A 17,619-nucleotide genomic window follows, 5' to 3' on the forward strand; every position below is an offset into this window, starting at 1 on the left:
ATTATCCATTTTAAGTATGTACAAGTTATATAAACATTTCCACCATCTTGAAATCTCATTCGGGCTTTCTATGTATGGCACTGAGTAATAGGAGTAGGATTTAGTTCTTCACTGTCGGGGATCATTGCCACCCTCTTTGTTGTCAGACGGTGCGTGTTATGCTCCATCTCTTCCCTCAACTCTCGGAAACATGTCAAAAATAATTATTTCCCCTGTCCATCATCCTTCGCTCGTCCCTTTGCAGTGTCTCTTCTCTGCCCCAAATATCCTGTCGAATGGGAGATTTTTATATCCCGAGCGTAATCCAACCAGCTGGGATGAGACACGAGAGTTCTTCAACTTGGACGGAACTTTTCGCTTTCGTTTCCACTCCCGGTATCCCCTCTCTGTTACTTTTTTCAGACATAGTTTTTGTCATGTTTCTTTAGGTATTAACCCACGATTAACGATAATATATTTTATTAAGTGCGATTAACATAAATATATTTTATGAAGTGACACATTATTTCATTCGTTGTGTCGGACGTGACTTCATGGAATCGACTTAACATAGTTTAATGTAAAATACTTCATTATTCTACATACATTTAATGCTGAATGCTGTACCACCTAGGTTTCGACGTGACACGTCATCATCTTGTACATGTGCATTGAAGATCTAGAATTACTAATTGAAATGAATAGTGCATCACCAGTGGCGGATACAAGATAGGGACAAGGGGGGGCTGATATTCTATATAGTGTAAAATGGACATCCAAGGAGCTATATCCCGGCCTAGCCCCTCTCTGGATCTACCACTTGATTATAACATACCAAAAGCGTGTAAATAGGTCCTAAGTTTAGAGCTTATTTGTGTTTAAATTCTTTAAAGTTGGTAAATATGCAAGAAAATATAACTAAATACTTTTGTACAAAGTGGTAATCCCCAAAGACTTCGATTTTATCTAGTGTGTGTTTTGACTTAATGGGGGGGGGGGGGGCTATCTAAGGGGCTATAGCCCTTTTACCCCCCTATTGATGCTCCACTATGTGTGACTCAAGCGTGCTTCATTTTGCCTTCTGCCGCTATCATTTCTTGAGCATTGAAAAGTGCCATTTATGCTATTCAATGAATGAACCTAAATGTTTGTGCCTTGCAATGCGCACCTTTCGTTTTTGTTTGTGTTTTTTTTTATATTGTTGGTGGTGACCAAAGAGGGGAGATTGTTGCAGATCCTCCTGTTCCTCTGTCAATTTAAACTGTACATGTATAATGAAGTGCGCTAATTTTATTTGAAGACGATTTATCCTTATTTTTTGTCTACTATATGAGCCCGTAAACACTATCGATCCCATGCCGCGAAAAAATTATTCGAAGAAAAGTTTGAAATCTAAAAAAGAAAGAGAAATAGAACTCGATGGTTTCGTCAACTTTTCCGGAACCTCCCGCTTTCGATTCCATCTCCGGTGTCTTCTTCTTCTTCTTAACTCCAACTCTTTCCATCCCACCCTGTCCCTTCGCAGCCTCAAGACCTCCCACCTTTCCCTCTCCCTCTTAATCCTCTCATTTCCAACTTCTCCGTAGCGGAACGGGGACTCCGCTGTCCTACCCCGGAACCGGGATTTCTCTTCCCCCGAGAACTTCGGCAACAGTTCGCTTACGGCCCTGTACCTACGCATCTTCCACTCCTTCAATGCGGGTGTATTTTTAATGCTTCCCTTACGCGTTACTCCCATCTCGACTACTTTGCGACCGAGATTTTATTTCTTTCTCCCGATTTCGTTCCGTCTTTCGAGAGAGCTTTTGAGCTTTCCTTCTTCGACTTCTTAAAATGAATTCCGTACGTTCAAATGCGTGTTTTGTGTACTCCATCGAAAGTTTTTCAAGGCGGACTCTAAGCGATTCCAACGAAAGGAAGCCAGAATGTATTCTCAACTGAGAAAAGTTTTGCTGACTCCGAATCGAAATGATCTCTGCATACATTACAACTCTTTCTGAAAGTATTTTTCTGTAGTCTTATTTCTGAACCTGTTTGTGTAGTATTTTTATTTTAATATTCAAACGATTAAGGCAGGTTTCTGTGGAGTATTCAACGAGTATTCAGCAGTCTCCCCGCCCTAAATGGACTTCCCTCTTCAATTCGCAATAGGCATACTCCCTTTTATTCTATCCAAAAATCGTATCATCTTCCTACCTCTCCCTCATTTACCCAACAATCTACTCTATTAGTACTGCTTTCGACATCCCCTTCCTGCTCAGCATTCGCTCCATCCGTATCTTTTATTTCCCCCATATCCATTCAGAAGCTGCCTCTCTTCGCCCACCTTGCATATAAAGCTATCGGACGAAAATTGATAGTCTTCGCCTGCCAAACCAAAGGTCGCGGGTTCGAGACCCGCCTGGGTAAGTTACCCTTATCCAGAGCATGGATGTTTGTGAACGCTTGATTTTTAATGTTATCAACTCCGATATAAAAGTCGAACAGTGCTGTTTTCGGTGGTATGTGAAATAAATAAAGACTATAATTTGTTTTGTGTACTAATATATTACTTATATAATATTTTTGTTGTATAATATGTATGTTAGGTTCACTGATATGCTATTTATTAGAGAATCTAACAAATTTTATTCTTTCATTTTCCATGAAGGAAAGGTTTCACTCAAGCCTGAAATAAAAGGTTTATAATCTTTATTGATACTTAAAAAACTTTTTCATACCATCAATTTTTTCTGATAATATCGGAGGAAATCATAAAACGAAATATTTTGTCGAACTTGAAGGATGTGAGCACGCTCCGGTGGGAAGCCGTGAGCCATCGGATTGACACTAACGCTCTTTGATGGGCATGTGAGAATGGTGGTGCTTGTGGCCGGCACCAATGGTGCGCCGTGAGAGACCCCGTCTAAATAATTCACTGGGGACAGTCGGAGGCGCATCGAAGAGACACGCTTCTCGTAGAGGTGCAACAGTTGGCCGGCGCGCCGTCAATTGGCAGCGCATAAGCGACTGCCTTGTAAAAGCGTCCCCGTCTGAATTGACACCGCTACTCCGTCAACCCACGAGCCGTGCATTTTAATGCGCCGCGACGCCATGACCTAGTTGTGGCGCTGCAGTCGGGGTTGCTCTCTTTAACCCATTATAACCCAATGTTACTTCTAAGCAACATCCAAAATGTATAAATTTTCAGCTATATTTAGGAAACATTTAAACTACGTATTATTTTGTGGTGTAAAATTTAAAGGCAAAATATTTATCGGCAACGATAATTATGATTGAGTGCAAAATATTCAAGGTTTCAAAATGAAAAGTTTTTAAATTTGATTTCTCACAAAAGCAGCTCTGGGTTAGAAAGGGTTAAGAGGACGCGTCCACTAGTATTATTGCAATCTAATATCCACGACTACATAATTCACCAGTCGGCTTGCACGCCTCGGTGGCGGCGGGCTCAAGTCCTCGCATGATAAACGAGAGGTCGCGGGCTCGAGTCCCTCCTGGGGAGGTTGTCTCTATCCAGGGAATATTTGTTCGTGCTCGAGCTTTTTTTAAATTGTTAAAAAACCTCGACATAAAGGCCAATATGAGCTGTTTTCGCAGGTATGAGAAAAAATAAAAATAAAGTAAATAAATTTGATGTTATCACGGACCGCATCTTTAAATGTGTTTACAAAAGTCGCCACTGGCGAAAAATAAAAATGGGAATCAATGCGAAGAGATTTTCAGAAATGCATAGCCAAAATAATTATTATTGTTATTTTCTTTAGGACGTACCTTATTTGTCCTTTTCGGAGTAGGATAATCCTTACTTAACTCTACCTTTATATACGAATACCTAAAAAATTACATATTTTCCGATAGCCAGGTCAGTTAGTAATTGCGTTCCCTGAAACATAAAAACTTTTCCTGTCATTTCGTAAGAGTTTAAAGAAAAGGCGCTAATGATGAGACTTATTTGGATCTGATGGCGCTTTACGGTGCGGAAACATGGACGCATTGGAAGTACGACGATAGATGACTGGAGGCGTTCTAGATGTGAGTGTAGAGAGGAATGGAGAAGGTGAAGTAGACGGAGAGGAGGAGGAACAACGATGTGATGGACATGGTGGGTGATGAGGCAGCTTCTAGATGAGATACGGAGGAGACAAAAGGTATAAATGGAGTGAGTGCTGAGCGGGGCGGGGATGTTCAAAACAGAGGGTAGAATGTCTGCTAAACGAGGGAGAGGATGGAAGAGAATATGGTGGTTTCCTATTATTTTTTATGGCTTAAATCGAAAGATTATTACTCCTGGAGTGCGCATTTCTCGCTCTTAGATTTTCGAATGACGATATCTATTTTTCGCGATTAAACGAAAAGTGAAAATTTTCAAGCGCGCGAAAACGCGACGGCTAAGTAGGAATGATGGGAAAAAGTCCGTGTGACGTAGTCCTGGTTCCCGCCGCCGCCCTGTGAGGTGACCTTGAGGCGAGGCTTGAGCGCTGATACGACGCAGGATGCTAGCAGGTAGCCTAGTACCCTGCTAGCTGGTAGCGCTTGGCTTAAATAAGAATTATTAATACCTTATCAAACGAAGAAAACTTTCCGACCTTAGCTAGTTTAAATAGGTGATTATTAAGACATGTTTCCCTGAGCGCTGTTCCTCATGCATACATTGGTAATCTCAGACGATGTAAAACTCCTATCTACTCGTATAGAAACTAGGTCCCTGTGACGTCACGTGGAGTGGCATCGCATGGGCGCCAATTTGGCCTTTTTCAAATGAGGATTAAATTGACCATTGCCATTCGTCTAAACCGGTATTTCTAAAACCAAATAATTTGTATATTATGAATACACTAATGGTGGGTAACGAATGGCAATCAATGCCTTTCGTTTTTCTTTGATGATGGAAACTACCCTATTGGAATAATTTGATAGACTGAAAGTGAGTAGCTTCATTAAAGAGAGAAGTCCACGAAGGGAGGTGAGACTGTACGAATTCTTGGTAGATACTCCATGGTAACCTACCTTTATTGTTAGAATACTTTGATAATTATGCTACCTGTTATAACTTTTTATACCGGCAGTGTATATATAGGCGGTGTAAATCCATTTTTCCCTCTTGTACATGTTAGCACGCCTATTTTTTCACCATAATCGTTGGCAAAGTCCTCCATCTGAAGCGGTCCAACGACGAAGGGCCTTCGTAATCACTTCAACGGAGCACTCCTTGTTCATCTCTCAAATTTTACTGAAGGAGGGTCTCCTCTTTTCATGGAGCCACGGAACTTATATTCGCCCGTAAACCTTCCCCCTCCACTCTGTATTCCCCTGTTTCGCCGAAGGAACTGGAGAGCTCTCTTCATTACCGATCATTTGGAAGCGGAGTGGCGTGCCTCCCTTCTGCCTCATCACTCCGCCTTAATATGCCTCTCATCCCCTCTTTATTTTCTTCAAATATCGGCGACCGGTGACTCAGCGTGGAATCCCGCGGGTATTGGTGGCGTCTTCGGGAGCCGAGTCTCACCTCAACTACCCAGACCTTTCGATTTGCCATCGATTTTCTTCAAAAGGTCAATTCAACCAAGGTTGTCGGTGTGCATCCATCCTGATGAACGTACTGTTTATTACTGAAAAAAAAATAAGAATCGTTGCCTCTTAATTTATTTTGAAAACATTTGTTGTTTCATTTAAACCGGTGGCAGAAATTCCTTGCCTGCTAAGCAAAAGATTGCGGGTACGAGTCCCGCCCGGGTTCGCTGTCCCTATCCAAGGGTATTTCATTTATTTATTTTCATCTCCCCGAAAATAGCTCGCTTGAAAGGCTTTTAAATCGGGGGAAATAACATAAAACAACGACTATCACACATAACCATTCCCTGGGGCAACCTACCTAGGCGGGACTCGAACCCGCGACCTTCGGTTTGGCAGGCGAGACCCGGCCGCCACCGAGGCCGGTAAATGTATGTCCGTGTACGTTTAATTATTCAGTTGAAAACTCCGATGTAAAAGGCCAATGGTGTTGTTTCCGGTGGTAGAAGAATAAAAGAAAAAAATATAAATTAACGTGGGTTTTGATGAAAAATACGAAAATAATTGACTATCATAAAAGTGAAATAAATCGGTTTGGTGTCTCCCATCCATCTTTTGGAATGGAGAGAGACTGCCTAGATCGAAGAGGTGTATGAAAAAGCGTTTCCCATTGTTCATTTGTTTTTATGCTCTAATGATCTAATATTTGCGTGTATAGTGACGTATTTCAAAAATAACTAAAAATTAAAACCTAGCCTAAACCGTTGAACTTATTGGAATGATATTTGTGTGTGTTTATGGAATAGTATTTATAGATAAGTATGAGCGGGAGTAAGAATTTTTGTGAATTTAAGAAATTAAAGTATTTATACGCTCTTGTTGTCATAATGTTATATGTGTACTTGGATTAAATCGAAATTAAAACCTTTGGCGTAGTAGAAGGGCTCCATAATAGCAATGCAGAGACTTTGTGATCTAGTTTATTTAACTCTGAACGACCAGTTTCTGCTGTCAAACCATCTTCTGGTACATTAAAAACTTTTTTTTACTTGGTTCAATTTTCACCCGGGTTTCTACGGAGAACTATCTATAGTATGGTCGAAAATGCATTTATTTTTATTTTAGTTTTCCAACTATTCGATTTTACGCGTGCTTTCTTGTCTTTTGGAATTATCATATGCTATGTAACCAGTGGCCTAGCCAGGAATTTCGTTCAGGGGGGGAAATTTTTTAAAAACAGGGTACTAAGTAGAGGGTTTTAAACTAATTTTGATGCTTTTCATATTCGAAAAAAAACTTCATTTGTTAAAAAAATATTTTTTAAATTCATGATTTTTCAATATTTTGTAATTTTGTAATAATTGTGCTTTTATATTTCGGTGGGAGGGGGGGGTCCGGACCCCCCTCCTGGCTACGCCATTGGACGTAACCGATGAGATACCCCCGTGAGAGTCAGCTGTAAGATATGGATGAATTTGAGATAATCCTTTAGGATATTTTTTGAAGGAGGTTGTTTTCAGTGATATGTTAGCAGGCAAGCTCCGTGATGGAAGGCTATCTGGGGTTGTTGGAGTGTATTTTCTCGTGGCTCATTGGTTTTTAAGAACTGAATTTGTCTGTTTGGGTATTTCTAATGGCAAAAAATATTTCTATCGTCGTGGAAGTTCTAGGGCTCTCACTCGATGCATGTTTTTTTTGATGCTTTCAAAATCAAATCGATCACCGTAGCGTTTTCAGCCTAGCTCTTTCCTTGGGGAGGAATACCGGTAATTTATTCATCCCCAATGTTTTGGCAATATCATGTTTGCTTTTATGGACTTTATAGGTTAGCTCGTACCCAGGGTAGGTGGATGAAAATTAATCGTAGCAGACTCCTGTCTATTCAGATCTCAATCATTCATAGTTCAATGTGTTTTTCCGCTCCGAACTTTAGATTGCCCCCCATGGTGAAAGCCTCATATTATTGAACTTCTGAGTTTGCCGTCTTCTGTTTGAGCGCGGGAACTCTGCCCGAAAGTCATTGGATATTAATTAACTTTTCAAAAACTCCACGTTAACTTTTTGCTGGCTGTCGTGGATCGGAGGGGTTAAATGTTATCCAATGATTACCGCCTGTTTGAAATCAAGTTCAGGGCCTTTTTTTTCTTTTGTCTCATATTACGAGAGCGGGAATTGTTGTAGCCCGTCCGAGAAGATAAAATCGCTGAAAATCTATCTTTTCACAGTGGCATTTTGAAAGTTGCCGATGCAGGAATAACTTTATCAGGCACTTTTAATTCATAAAGTAACCAGTCTTAATAGTTATGGAGGTTAATTGGATTATGACGGCAATGATTTAAATTTTTGATTTCCTCATTGAAGAGCACATGTGCCTCTGATATACTCTATTATGTGTAAATTTGCTTTACAATAATGGGATTTTTTTTATTATTCGATTTTTTGCGTTGGTTTTTAATTAATGATTATTTTGCTGTCGTAACTTCAAATTTGGCTGTTTACTACCTCCTATCCTTGCGCGCGACTACTTTGATGCAAAGTCATTTTCACGCTTTAATATTGTGCTTACGTTGTGGATTAATGCATTTTAGTTAGTTTGAATGCCCGACTGTCTAGTTCTATGGCCATATCTGCAAAAACGACGTATTCCAAGTAACTGTTCGCTAGTTTGCGGTAATCTAGAGAATACAATGGGCTTAGAGTGATATTTTGAGGCAGAATATCTCTTTAAATCCCATCAGAGAAGCAAGTGGAAAATAATTTATCTCTTTGCCGTTCAAGGAAAAAGTCAACAATGTCCATCTTTGGTTTTCTGTCTGCAGTTGCGCATTTTTACTGACTTGGTGATATTTTCCAATTTTTTTACTCTTTCCCCGAATTCAAATTTTTCATTCATCCGATATCGGCCGAGGAGATTTTTTTGTATTTTTAAAATCACTCTCGTGAGGATGGCGGAATATTGAGTGAATTACATCAAAGCTATTGCTGAATACACCTATGTCGGCCGAGATTGTTCGCTTGTCGGCTGTGCAGTTATTGATACATGGGATTCCATTAGATACGACCTTATTTTGAAAAAGGTTTGGCTGGAAAAGCTTGAACAATAGCTATAATTCCAAATAATTCTGTGGCATTTTTCCCTTCGTCATCCTTTCGTGTCCCCTAGCCTCTATTTACCTCGTCCGAAACGTTGAAAAAATTTCGACGCATTCTTGTTTTTTCTAGAAATTTCATATTTTTCCCCCTCGTTCAGTATCGTTTTTTGGCCTTATGCGAAATGAAATTGCGTGGGTTTCTTTTTTTTTGCTTCTCATCTCTAGTCGGTTCGAAATCAAATATGTCCCAGGAAGTGTTTGTGGGCTATATTCGCGTTGAAAAAAACGCAAGGGTATTCACCATAACCTCATCCGTTCTCCATATCTTTTTCACTACAAACCCAGCTTCTAGCGGTCTTTGATTTCATCGCGATTCCTTTTCGTTTCATTGTGCTAGTCAAATTCTATTTTCGTGGTCATGGCTTTTTGAGTAGGACGTTCGTTATTGTCCGAACGGTATTTTTCCGAAATATGTCCCGGACTAGCCCGTGAATTTTCAGTGGGAAAAATATGAGCATGAAGCAGTGCATTTCCTTCGGAAAGCGTGTGTTTGGTTTAGAGCCCAACAATTGTTAACGGGTAATGATTGCTGTTATAAGGAACTTTATTTTTGTTTACCTATAAAAATTGAGACAGTATTTTCTAGAAACGTAAATATCACTTTTTCGGGCCACAAGGCCTTTATGTACCGGGTTAAATTTTATTAGTATTTTTGGGTCCTAACTTTGCAGAATATTGGATTTAACGAAGTAATATTTAATCGTCTTAAAAGAAAAAATGAAATAAGTACAGGTATGTATTTTTTCACAAAGTGACGTAATATTACTCATGGTACTGAAAAATGAAAGCAACAGTGATCCTTTTAGCTTGGGTGATCTGCTCTCTTTTATAAATAAGCTTTTTATCTGATAATCCGTAGGCATATCGGTGTGGGAAGGTCATTGTGTATAAGGCGTCGTATCCGTACCTGCTGCTTTCTAGGATTGCAGATTCAATTATGAAATGACTCTTAAGTGGCAGTGAATGATAATGTCTCTCGTATTCTTCGCAACATCCTATTTCATTACGACGATAGTGCCTGCGAGTGTGTTTGCTTCGCGGTATGATATCCATTTCAAATTCGAGAAATCGCCTCCTCCCGGTTGATGGAAGAGAGAATTGAATGGCATAGCATAATTACAGGTGTACTCATTTGGAGCGCATCCTTACAATTGCACCAGAGGAAATGGTGTCTTCAATCCGCCAAATGAGAGTTGCTGCTGTGATGCAATTTTCTCACTACTAATTTTCAATTTGAAGGTGACTCATTGTGATCCCCATCTCTACGATGGAGTCTATACCTACCTTTATTTAGCTAGTCCAATTTCCCAAAATGTCTGCAATCTCAATTCATCATTTGCGTATGCCGTTCATTTCAGCCATCGAATTATTTTTTAATTTATGGTGTCTAACCTATAAGTAGGCATTCGAGATGTGAGTTTGGAGAGGAATGGAGAGGGTGAAATGGAGAGGAAAAGGAAGGACGAAGTGCTGAATATGGTTGGCAAGGAGTGGCAGCTTTTAGATGAGGTACGGAGGAGACAAAGCATGGATGGAGCGAATACTTAGCGGGAAGGGGATGTTAATAATGGTGTTAGAGGGTAGAATGTTAGAGAAACGAGGGAGGGGAAGGAAAAGAATAGGATTTTTAGATAGATTGAAAGGGAGTAGGCCTTACATTGAATTGAAGTAGGTAGCGCTGGAAGGAAACGGAGGCTCCCAGATCACTTCTTTAGTACTCCATGGAAACCTGCCTTAATCGGTAGAATACCGTAATAAGAACCTATAAGTGGCTATTTTTTTCATTATATCCTATTTTGATACTCCATTATAATGCTCATTCCAAAATGATACGCACTTTTACGTTTTAAATATTTATTTGATGCTGTGATTTTACTCCATCAATTAAAATGCCATTTATTTAATGTATATAAAGTAGCGCCATTGTTGAGGCTTTAATATTTATTTCCTAAAATATTCTTTTATTTTCTTGCTAAATGCTTTACTCAGGTGCGTCAAGAGAAGTGAGTAAACAGGCTTAATGCATGGATGGAGAGAAATAGTGAGTGAGAGTATTACAATAAAGAAAAAGAATCAGAGCATAGGACCCAACTTCTCTGCGCAATAAAATCTCCGCTTCAATTTGAACCTACCTTCCACGGTGGAATGCACTTAGTAGTAAAAAAAGGCCCTTCTTCTACGTGTTGAGTGCTGGGACGAGGGAGTACGCTTCTCTCTGCTGTATATCGAACGCAATATCCTATGGCACTCTAGTTCCTTATATTCTCTTCTCTATTTCTAGAGGTAAAAATATTCTCCCGGGAGCAATTTTCGCTTTTATTTTTCCTAACCATTTCTCCCAAGCATTATTCCGTTCGTGATCTTTCAGCTGCTCCGCTCTCCTCCAGTGTTGCCAATTTTGGATGTGTGTGTGTGTATTTAACTCTGTATATATATTGTAACCTTGATATATAATATGCATTTAATATAACTTTGTTCCAAAGAGTGTCGGAAGGGGAAGCCACAGGAAGAAATTTGTTCTTGTTTTGACGGAAGGCTGAGGAATTTAAAAGGAAGACGATCTTACAATTCTGGCGTCAATTCAAAGAACTTAATAAAAAATTGTGTGGATAAAACCAGTTCTTAAATTGAATATCCAAAATGTGTCCCAAAATCCTCTAATAATGGACAAAAAACAACAAAATTTACTTTGGAAAAGTAAAATTTATGCCTGGAAATTTTTTAAACTTAATGGAATTGTTTACCTTGGACGTTACGCGAAAAAAATTGCTTTTGGTTTCTTTTCCCATTTGATAGCAGTGGCGGCTTTTCATTCGTGTTAAGTGTCCCTTTCCTCGAATATAATTTTATCGCTTTAAGTTACCCCGTTCAAGTTTCATCGTTTTTATCCTCTACGTAATAGGGGTACATAAATATCCACTTAACCCTTTCCAGTCCAAATAATGAATATGCAGCAAAAAAATTTATTTACTGCACTAAAATGACTTTGAAAGTGTTATATATGTGCAGAGAATCTTTAGTGCGTTCAAATATATATTAATACAAAATTTCAGACCTGATTCCAAATGGAATCAGTGGCCTTTTTGAAAGCAATGATTTCCGTTCTAACTGAAGTTTCATTTAAATAGTATACAGGTTTAAAACAACATAAAATTTGTAAATAATGTACAAATTACATTGTTAAATTATCAATTTATTTAATAAAACAAATTTTTGAACTTCATGTAGATTACATATTACCTTTTACATGAAATACAGGGGACAAATATATCATTTTACATGAAAAGTTTTGAAACAGTTTTTTTCGTTGGAGAAGCACAATGGTAAGTTGCATTTCTCGCACTTCACTCGCGTATAACTTTTTATGCACAATTTACATCTATTTTTAGTATTTACATGCAAAGGCCAATGATCAATCCCATCGAATCGAACATCGGCCACCGGCCGTGGTGTAAAAGTTCTTTTCGCCACTCCTTTTCCCTCCACACTCGGTGATGAAGATGGTCTTCCTCTCTTATTAGAGATATTGGGACCAAAGTAGAGTAATGCATGAGCTACAGATAATTTGAACTCAATCAAGGGCATATATTTTTCTTTCAATTGCTCACAATGTCTGCGGTATAACAGCCAAGCATTTACAACACTGAGGTCGATGAAGTGAAAAATCACCCTGAGGTAATAACGCTTCCCTTTGAGGTTTGTTCTGTAAAGTTCCAGAAGCATATCTTGTTTATCGACTCCTCCCATATGCTTATTGTACGCACGAACAATATTTGGCTGTGGCACGTCTATGTACCTTTTTTCTGCTACAGACCAGCGTCGAACATTTTCCACAGGATGAGCCCCAACAAAGTTGGAAATTAAATACACTGGTTTATTGTCCAGCCATTTCAAAACAAACGTATTTTCACTTTTCTCAAGTCTATAATCAAAGCTACCCCTCCCTTGTTTTTTCAACTCCTTGTCACTTTTCAAAGTGCATTGCCCTAGCCTATTTCTACGGATAGTTCCTGCAGCTAAAATACCATCTTTCCTTAGTTGCGAGAATAGTTTAGGCGAGGAAAACCAGTTATCACAATATAATTTGAAATTTTTGTGCTTAGGGATATTTTCTGCTAGCCGAATGACAATATCACCACTGATTCCAAGACCAGATTCTTTTACATTAGTTTGCTTGCCCAGATAAATTTCAAAATCATACACAAATCCGCTAACCCCTGCACGAGCAAAAACCTTCACTCCCCACTTGTGTGGTTTGCTTTTCATATACTGCTTCAATGCTGTATGAGCTTTCAAAGGAATCATAAATTCATCCACTGAATTATGCTCTTCCGGTTCCACTTTCAGGAAGTTTTTCCTTAGAGCATTTAAAAATGGCCGGATTTTGAACAGTTTATCGTAAGCAGGATCATCACGGGACAACATATTGTCATTATTATTAAAATGTAGATTACCTCGCAAAGTTTTGAATCTATTGCGAGACATGACATCTGCAATTTGACCATATCGCGACTTTTCACTCCAGAACATGGAGTAACTTGGCATTGTGACAATGCTCATAATCATATGAATTCCTAGGAGCTGATGTATTTCTTTGTCATTAGTGTTTACATTTTGGCATTTTTCCTGCACTGAATAGAGATTAGTTTGCTCTACAATATTACTTATCATATCATTATCAACAAAAAGCTTGAAATATGAAAATGGGGTGCTAATTTCATCAGGAGGTGGTGAAAATTGAGAGTCACATGAGGAATCAACATAACCTAGGTCTTCATAAGTCCATAATGACCTATTTACTTTTCTCTGCGATTGGTTCATTAGATGCGGATAACGTTGTGCCAAAGGCATGTCATCATCATCACTATCATCACTACACTTATTTACTTCAAAAGCAAGTCCGACATCAGGGATGTTCGGAAAACCCTGTACCTCGGTATTCATAACGTCAGGTCCGACTGCTTCTCTATTCAAAAGCCAATCCGGGTTTTCCTCTGAGATGTCTTCATCATCTGAGATGTCAATATCAGAGATGTCACCTTCTAAAATGTACACTATTTCCTTAGTCGTCAATGATGTCGCCATCGTCTGAAATGGAAATGATTCGGTGAAAATAAAATCTATTTTCCAAAATCCCTGTGGCTTTACTAAACATAAATACACTGAAAAAACAATTAGACGTTCATGAGATATTCAATTAACACGTTCCGTCAATTCTAATTCGTATTTAAAATACCAACTATTTCGTTGGATCTCAACTAATGAGCTTACTTTCAGTAAAATGATGCTTTGCAAACTCGGTCAAACTTAACACATACATCTGGGCCACTGATTCCAAATGGAATCATGTTATATTTTATAAAATTACAAAGACATTTCCTCTCGCAGAAGCTTAAAATCTCTTATAATCAATGTCAAACAATGTCGAAAGAGCTCTTAATTTTTATGGTCAAAATACTGCACTTACCTCCGTTTTTCATTCATGTAAAACTCCGCCGATGAACTCCGAAGAATACTCACAAGCACATGTGCAGCAATCTTCATCAATAGCTGAAGATCGTATTTATTCTTGAACGGCGAGTCATAAAACCTGGTGGTGGCACTATGTACTACGGCCGCTAACGCTAAATAGAGTCCGCGGGGGATTTGAATTGATGCTCGAAGCAGGAAAGCGACGTGATTCCATTTGGACTCACTGGACCGGAAAGGGTTAAGATCCGTTTATTCACCGTGATTGCCTCTGCCTTACCCATGAATTAATCCAATTTCGTTTCTCAAATTACGGTGAGGCAATTTTGCCTTCAAAATAGTGTCTCTCCTGAGGCTATCGTGTTGGCGTGTTTATATTATTATTAATTCGTATTGCAACTATATTTATAAAACTTCGTTATATACTTCGATTTTTTAAAAATGAGTATGGATGGATAGTATAATGGTATTAATATATTCGTGGTGTCATGAGAAAGAGCAGTAGGATTTATTTCGCCATTTTTCTTCAATTTTGTTGTGTTAGTTTTTAATGGCGTTCGTATTCGGAGTGCTGGACGTGGTGATTGAAGAGATGCAGCTTCTAGATGACGTGCGGATGAGACGGAAAGTATGGAGGGTACGAGTACTGAGCGGGAAGGGGAAATTGAATGCAGTGTTAAAGGGTTGAACGTTGGGTAAAAATGGGGGCGGTACGAAGAGAATAGTATTTTTTCAGGTAGAATGAAAGGGAGTTGGCCTGATTGTGTAATGATGAAGGAAGTCTATGATGGGAGGGGAGACTTCTTATACTTCATATCCCATTATAACCTAGTGATGCTTCTAAGTAACATCAAAAATGTATAAATTTTCAGCTTTATTCAGAAAATTCATTACCTATGTTCTTTTGTGCGGTAATGTTGAATGGCGAAATATTAGCTGCCACAATAATTATGGTAAAGTAGAAAATTTTCATATTTTTCATATGAGAAGCCTTGGATTATAACCTCTCCCAGAAGTAGCTCTGGGTTAGAAGGGGTTAATACTCAATAGAAAAAAGTAAAAAAGTGGTGGGATAAGTAATAGTGAAATATCCAAGAAAACTTATAATGGAATACCAATAAGTTAATAATGAGTTAGTGAATTATTTTACTCATTGAAAACCTGCGTTAATCGGTAGATTACTTTTATAATATCACGGATAGATTGATGCCATACCCTTTAATACGAATCATCTCGTCTTTTGGGATAAAATTTGTCGCCCGTATTTCTTTTAGGGGGCCTTTCTCAAGATACTTGTCCCACGATTCTTGCCTTTTTTTGAATGTCGTAATTATTGCTGCAGTAAGTTTGTTACTGAATTTTATTTTTCGGTGTCTTTTATGCAGTTTGGTTTCTTAGATTATTCTTAGGTATTTCTTAGTTATTATTGCTGCAGTAAGTTTGTTACTGAATTTTATTTTTCGGTGTCTTTTATGCAGTTTGGTTTCTTAGATTATTCTTAGGTATTTCTTAGTTATTCTTAGTTACTTTCTTAGTTTATTTTTTGATGAGGGAAATTAGGAAAGAATAAGTTTATTTCTACAAATTATATGCTTGGAATAAATTTTCATTTTTGTCATGGTTCTTCGCGATCTATGAAAACTTCGCGTTGAAATAAGGTTAAAGTGGTTTTACGTTTTGTCGTATGAAAATTCACCAAGTTAATTTACCATCGACCTCATAACGAAAAGGGCTAAAATAATTTTACTATCATGGCTACTGAAGCCTTTCCTCTTTTTTTTATTTCCGTAATATCACCGTTTGTAAGGTGGAAGATTTGGGTTTGAGTTCACCTCGTGTGTAATGGACACAGGACAAAGGAAAGCGTAAAGACTTTAATGAAAGTACATTAGTGGTTCAACCTAGCACTTTACAAACGCGGGCAGCATGTAGCAATCGGCACAAATAGATTTGACCAGTGCGTTGAATATATGATGAGGGATAGTTCCATGATTCTTCATAAACTACTACAGCCAAACATACTTCGTTACTCGAACTTGAAGGGATTGATCTGGGGACCGCTGAAGACACTAAGGCTACCCGAATTTCACCCTTTATTTCACATTTTTCAAAATTATCTGAGTTTATGCACACTGTAATTGATAAAATGTTTTCAATTAGTAGTAAAATGAATTCTTTGATGAATTAAAGACTGTTGTATTTTGATAGGTTTAATAGCTGTTTACAGTAACATCTTACAAGCAAAGAACTGATGTCCTAGCACAGCCAGCCTCACTCTTTTGAAATGTTTTACGAGATAGCGCGTGGATGCGGAATATATTGCATTCATTTGTTGTTGCATGAACGTTTGTTTCTTCTACATAGCCTTCGATGCGTGAGCTCCCCTGCTCCTTTTTATATCGCCATGGAGACAGTCTTCCATCCCCTTTATCGGTGCGGACTTTCTATTCCTCTGTTCTCCCTTCCATTTCCTTCCTTCGTGGGTCGTTTCCTGACGCTATTCCCCCTCTGTCTTGTCTCCTCTTCTCCCTCTTCTTCTCGCATCCTTTCATCATCCGTACCCCATAACTTGTCTTCCCTTCTGCCATCCCCTCTCTCAGATCTCTAAGCAGTTTTTCCTCCACTTTTCTCTTTCTTCTCCCCTTGATTTTTCCCCTCCAGGCTTCAAACGCTATCCCAAGCCTCGCTCCCAGTTATTTCCCCTTTTGCTTTCAGCCCTCTTTCAAGCTGTTACCCTTAACCCTGAAAGTTCTCTCCCAATATCATACTACTACCAATCCACGAGACTTATCTGTTAAAACTTTTCATCTACTTTATTACTTATTATTTCCATACTTTTGCTTGCTTGCTTGGTCGCTATTTCTTTCAAATATTTCCTCACTTTCTCTCTCCGAAAACAAGTTATCCATCTTCCAAAGCATTATCTATGTTTCAGTGAAATTCTAGGATCTTCCAATGAAGAAATACTTTTATTTTATTCAAGACAAATATCACCATTCGTGCGTGTATAGAGTAAATAGTAATTAGATTTCCTGGCGGAGAATATATTCTATGAAGCAAGGAGATCGTTTCTTCTTGTGTATTCAATTCCTTTGTCTGTTCAATCGTCGGTATGATATCAATATCCGTTTCATATTATGTGCCAATTGCAGAGTAGTACATGAATATATATTGCAATTGGTTAATTATATTAAAATAGTACCTAATTTCTTAAAGTTGTAAAATTCCTATTCGGAACGTCACAAATTCTCAGTTGTATAGTCATTTGGAAGCAGATGTTGGAGATATCTTTTGAAATAACTATTTTTTGCTGAAAGTAATCTTTATGCAACTACGAATCCAGTTTCGTATTTGTAATTTGAAAAAAATATGTTGAAGTATTTTTCAGTTAAAATGTTCTAAAAATATGTATGCCACCAGTATTTCTCTGAGTCGTTGTGATATTGAATGAAGGAAATTTTGTTATAATTTTTAATTGCCGATCGTGTTTTAATGTTTCCAGAGCATT

At 38.3% G+C, this 17,619-nt stretch overlaps 2 protein-coding genes across 8 annotated transcripts in view; one reads left to right on the forward strand and one right to left on the reverse strand.

The window, feature by feature from the left end:
• The window catches only part of LOC124160239 (rap guanine nucleotide exchange factor 2), a 942,071-nt gene that overhangs the window by 785,046 nt on the left and 139,406 nt on the right, over positions 1 to 17,619 (forward strand). The gene's annotated exons all lie outside the window — the stretch shown is intronic.
• LOC124160240 (piggyBac transposable element-derived protein 2-like) lies at positions 11,569 to 14,346 on the reverse strand. The gene is made up of 2 exons (XM_046536053.1): positions 14,110 to 14,346; positions 11,569 to 13,730 (listed from the first exon to the last, which is right to left on the reverse strand). Exon 2 carries the CDS (start codon positions 13,725 to 13,727, stop codon positions 11,913 to 11,915), a length of 1,815 nt encoding a protein of 604 aa, XP_046392009.1. The 5' UTR covers positions 13,728 to 13,730; positions 14,110 to 14,346; the 3' UTR covers positions 11,569 to 11,912.

The sequence above is a fragment of the Ischnura elegans genome, chromosome 6 (genome assembly GCF_921293095.1).
Source record: "Ischnura elegans chromosome 6, ioIscEleg1.1, whole genome shotgun sequence".
Taxonomy (NCBI): domain Eukaryota; kingdom Metazoa; phylum Arthropoda; class Insecta; order Odonata; family Coenagrionidae; genus Ischnura; species Ischnura elegans.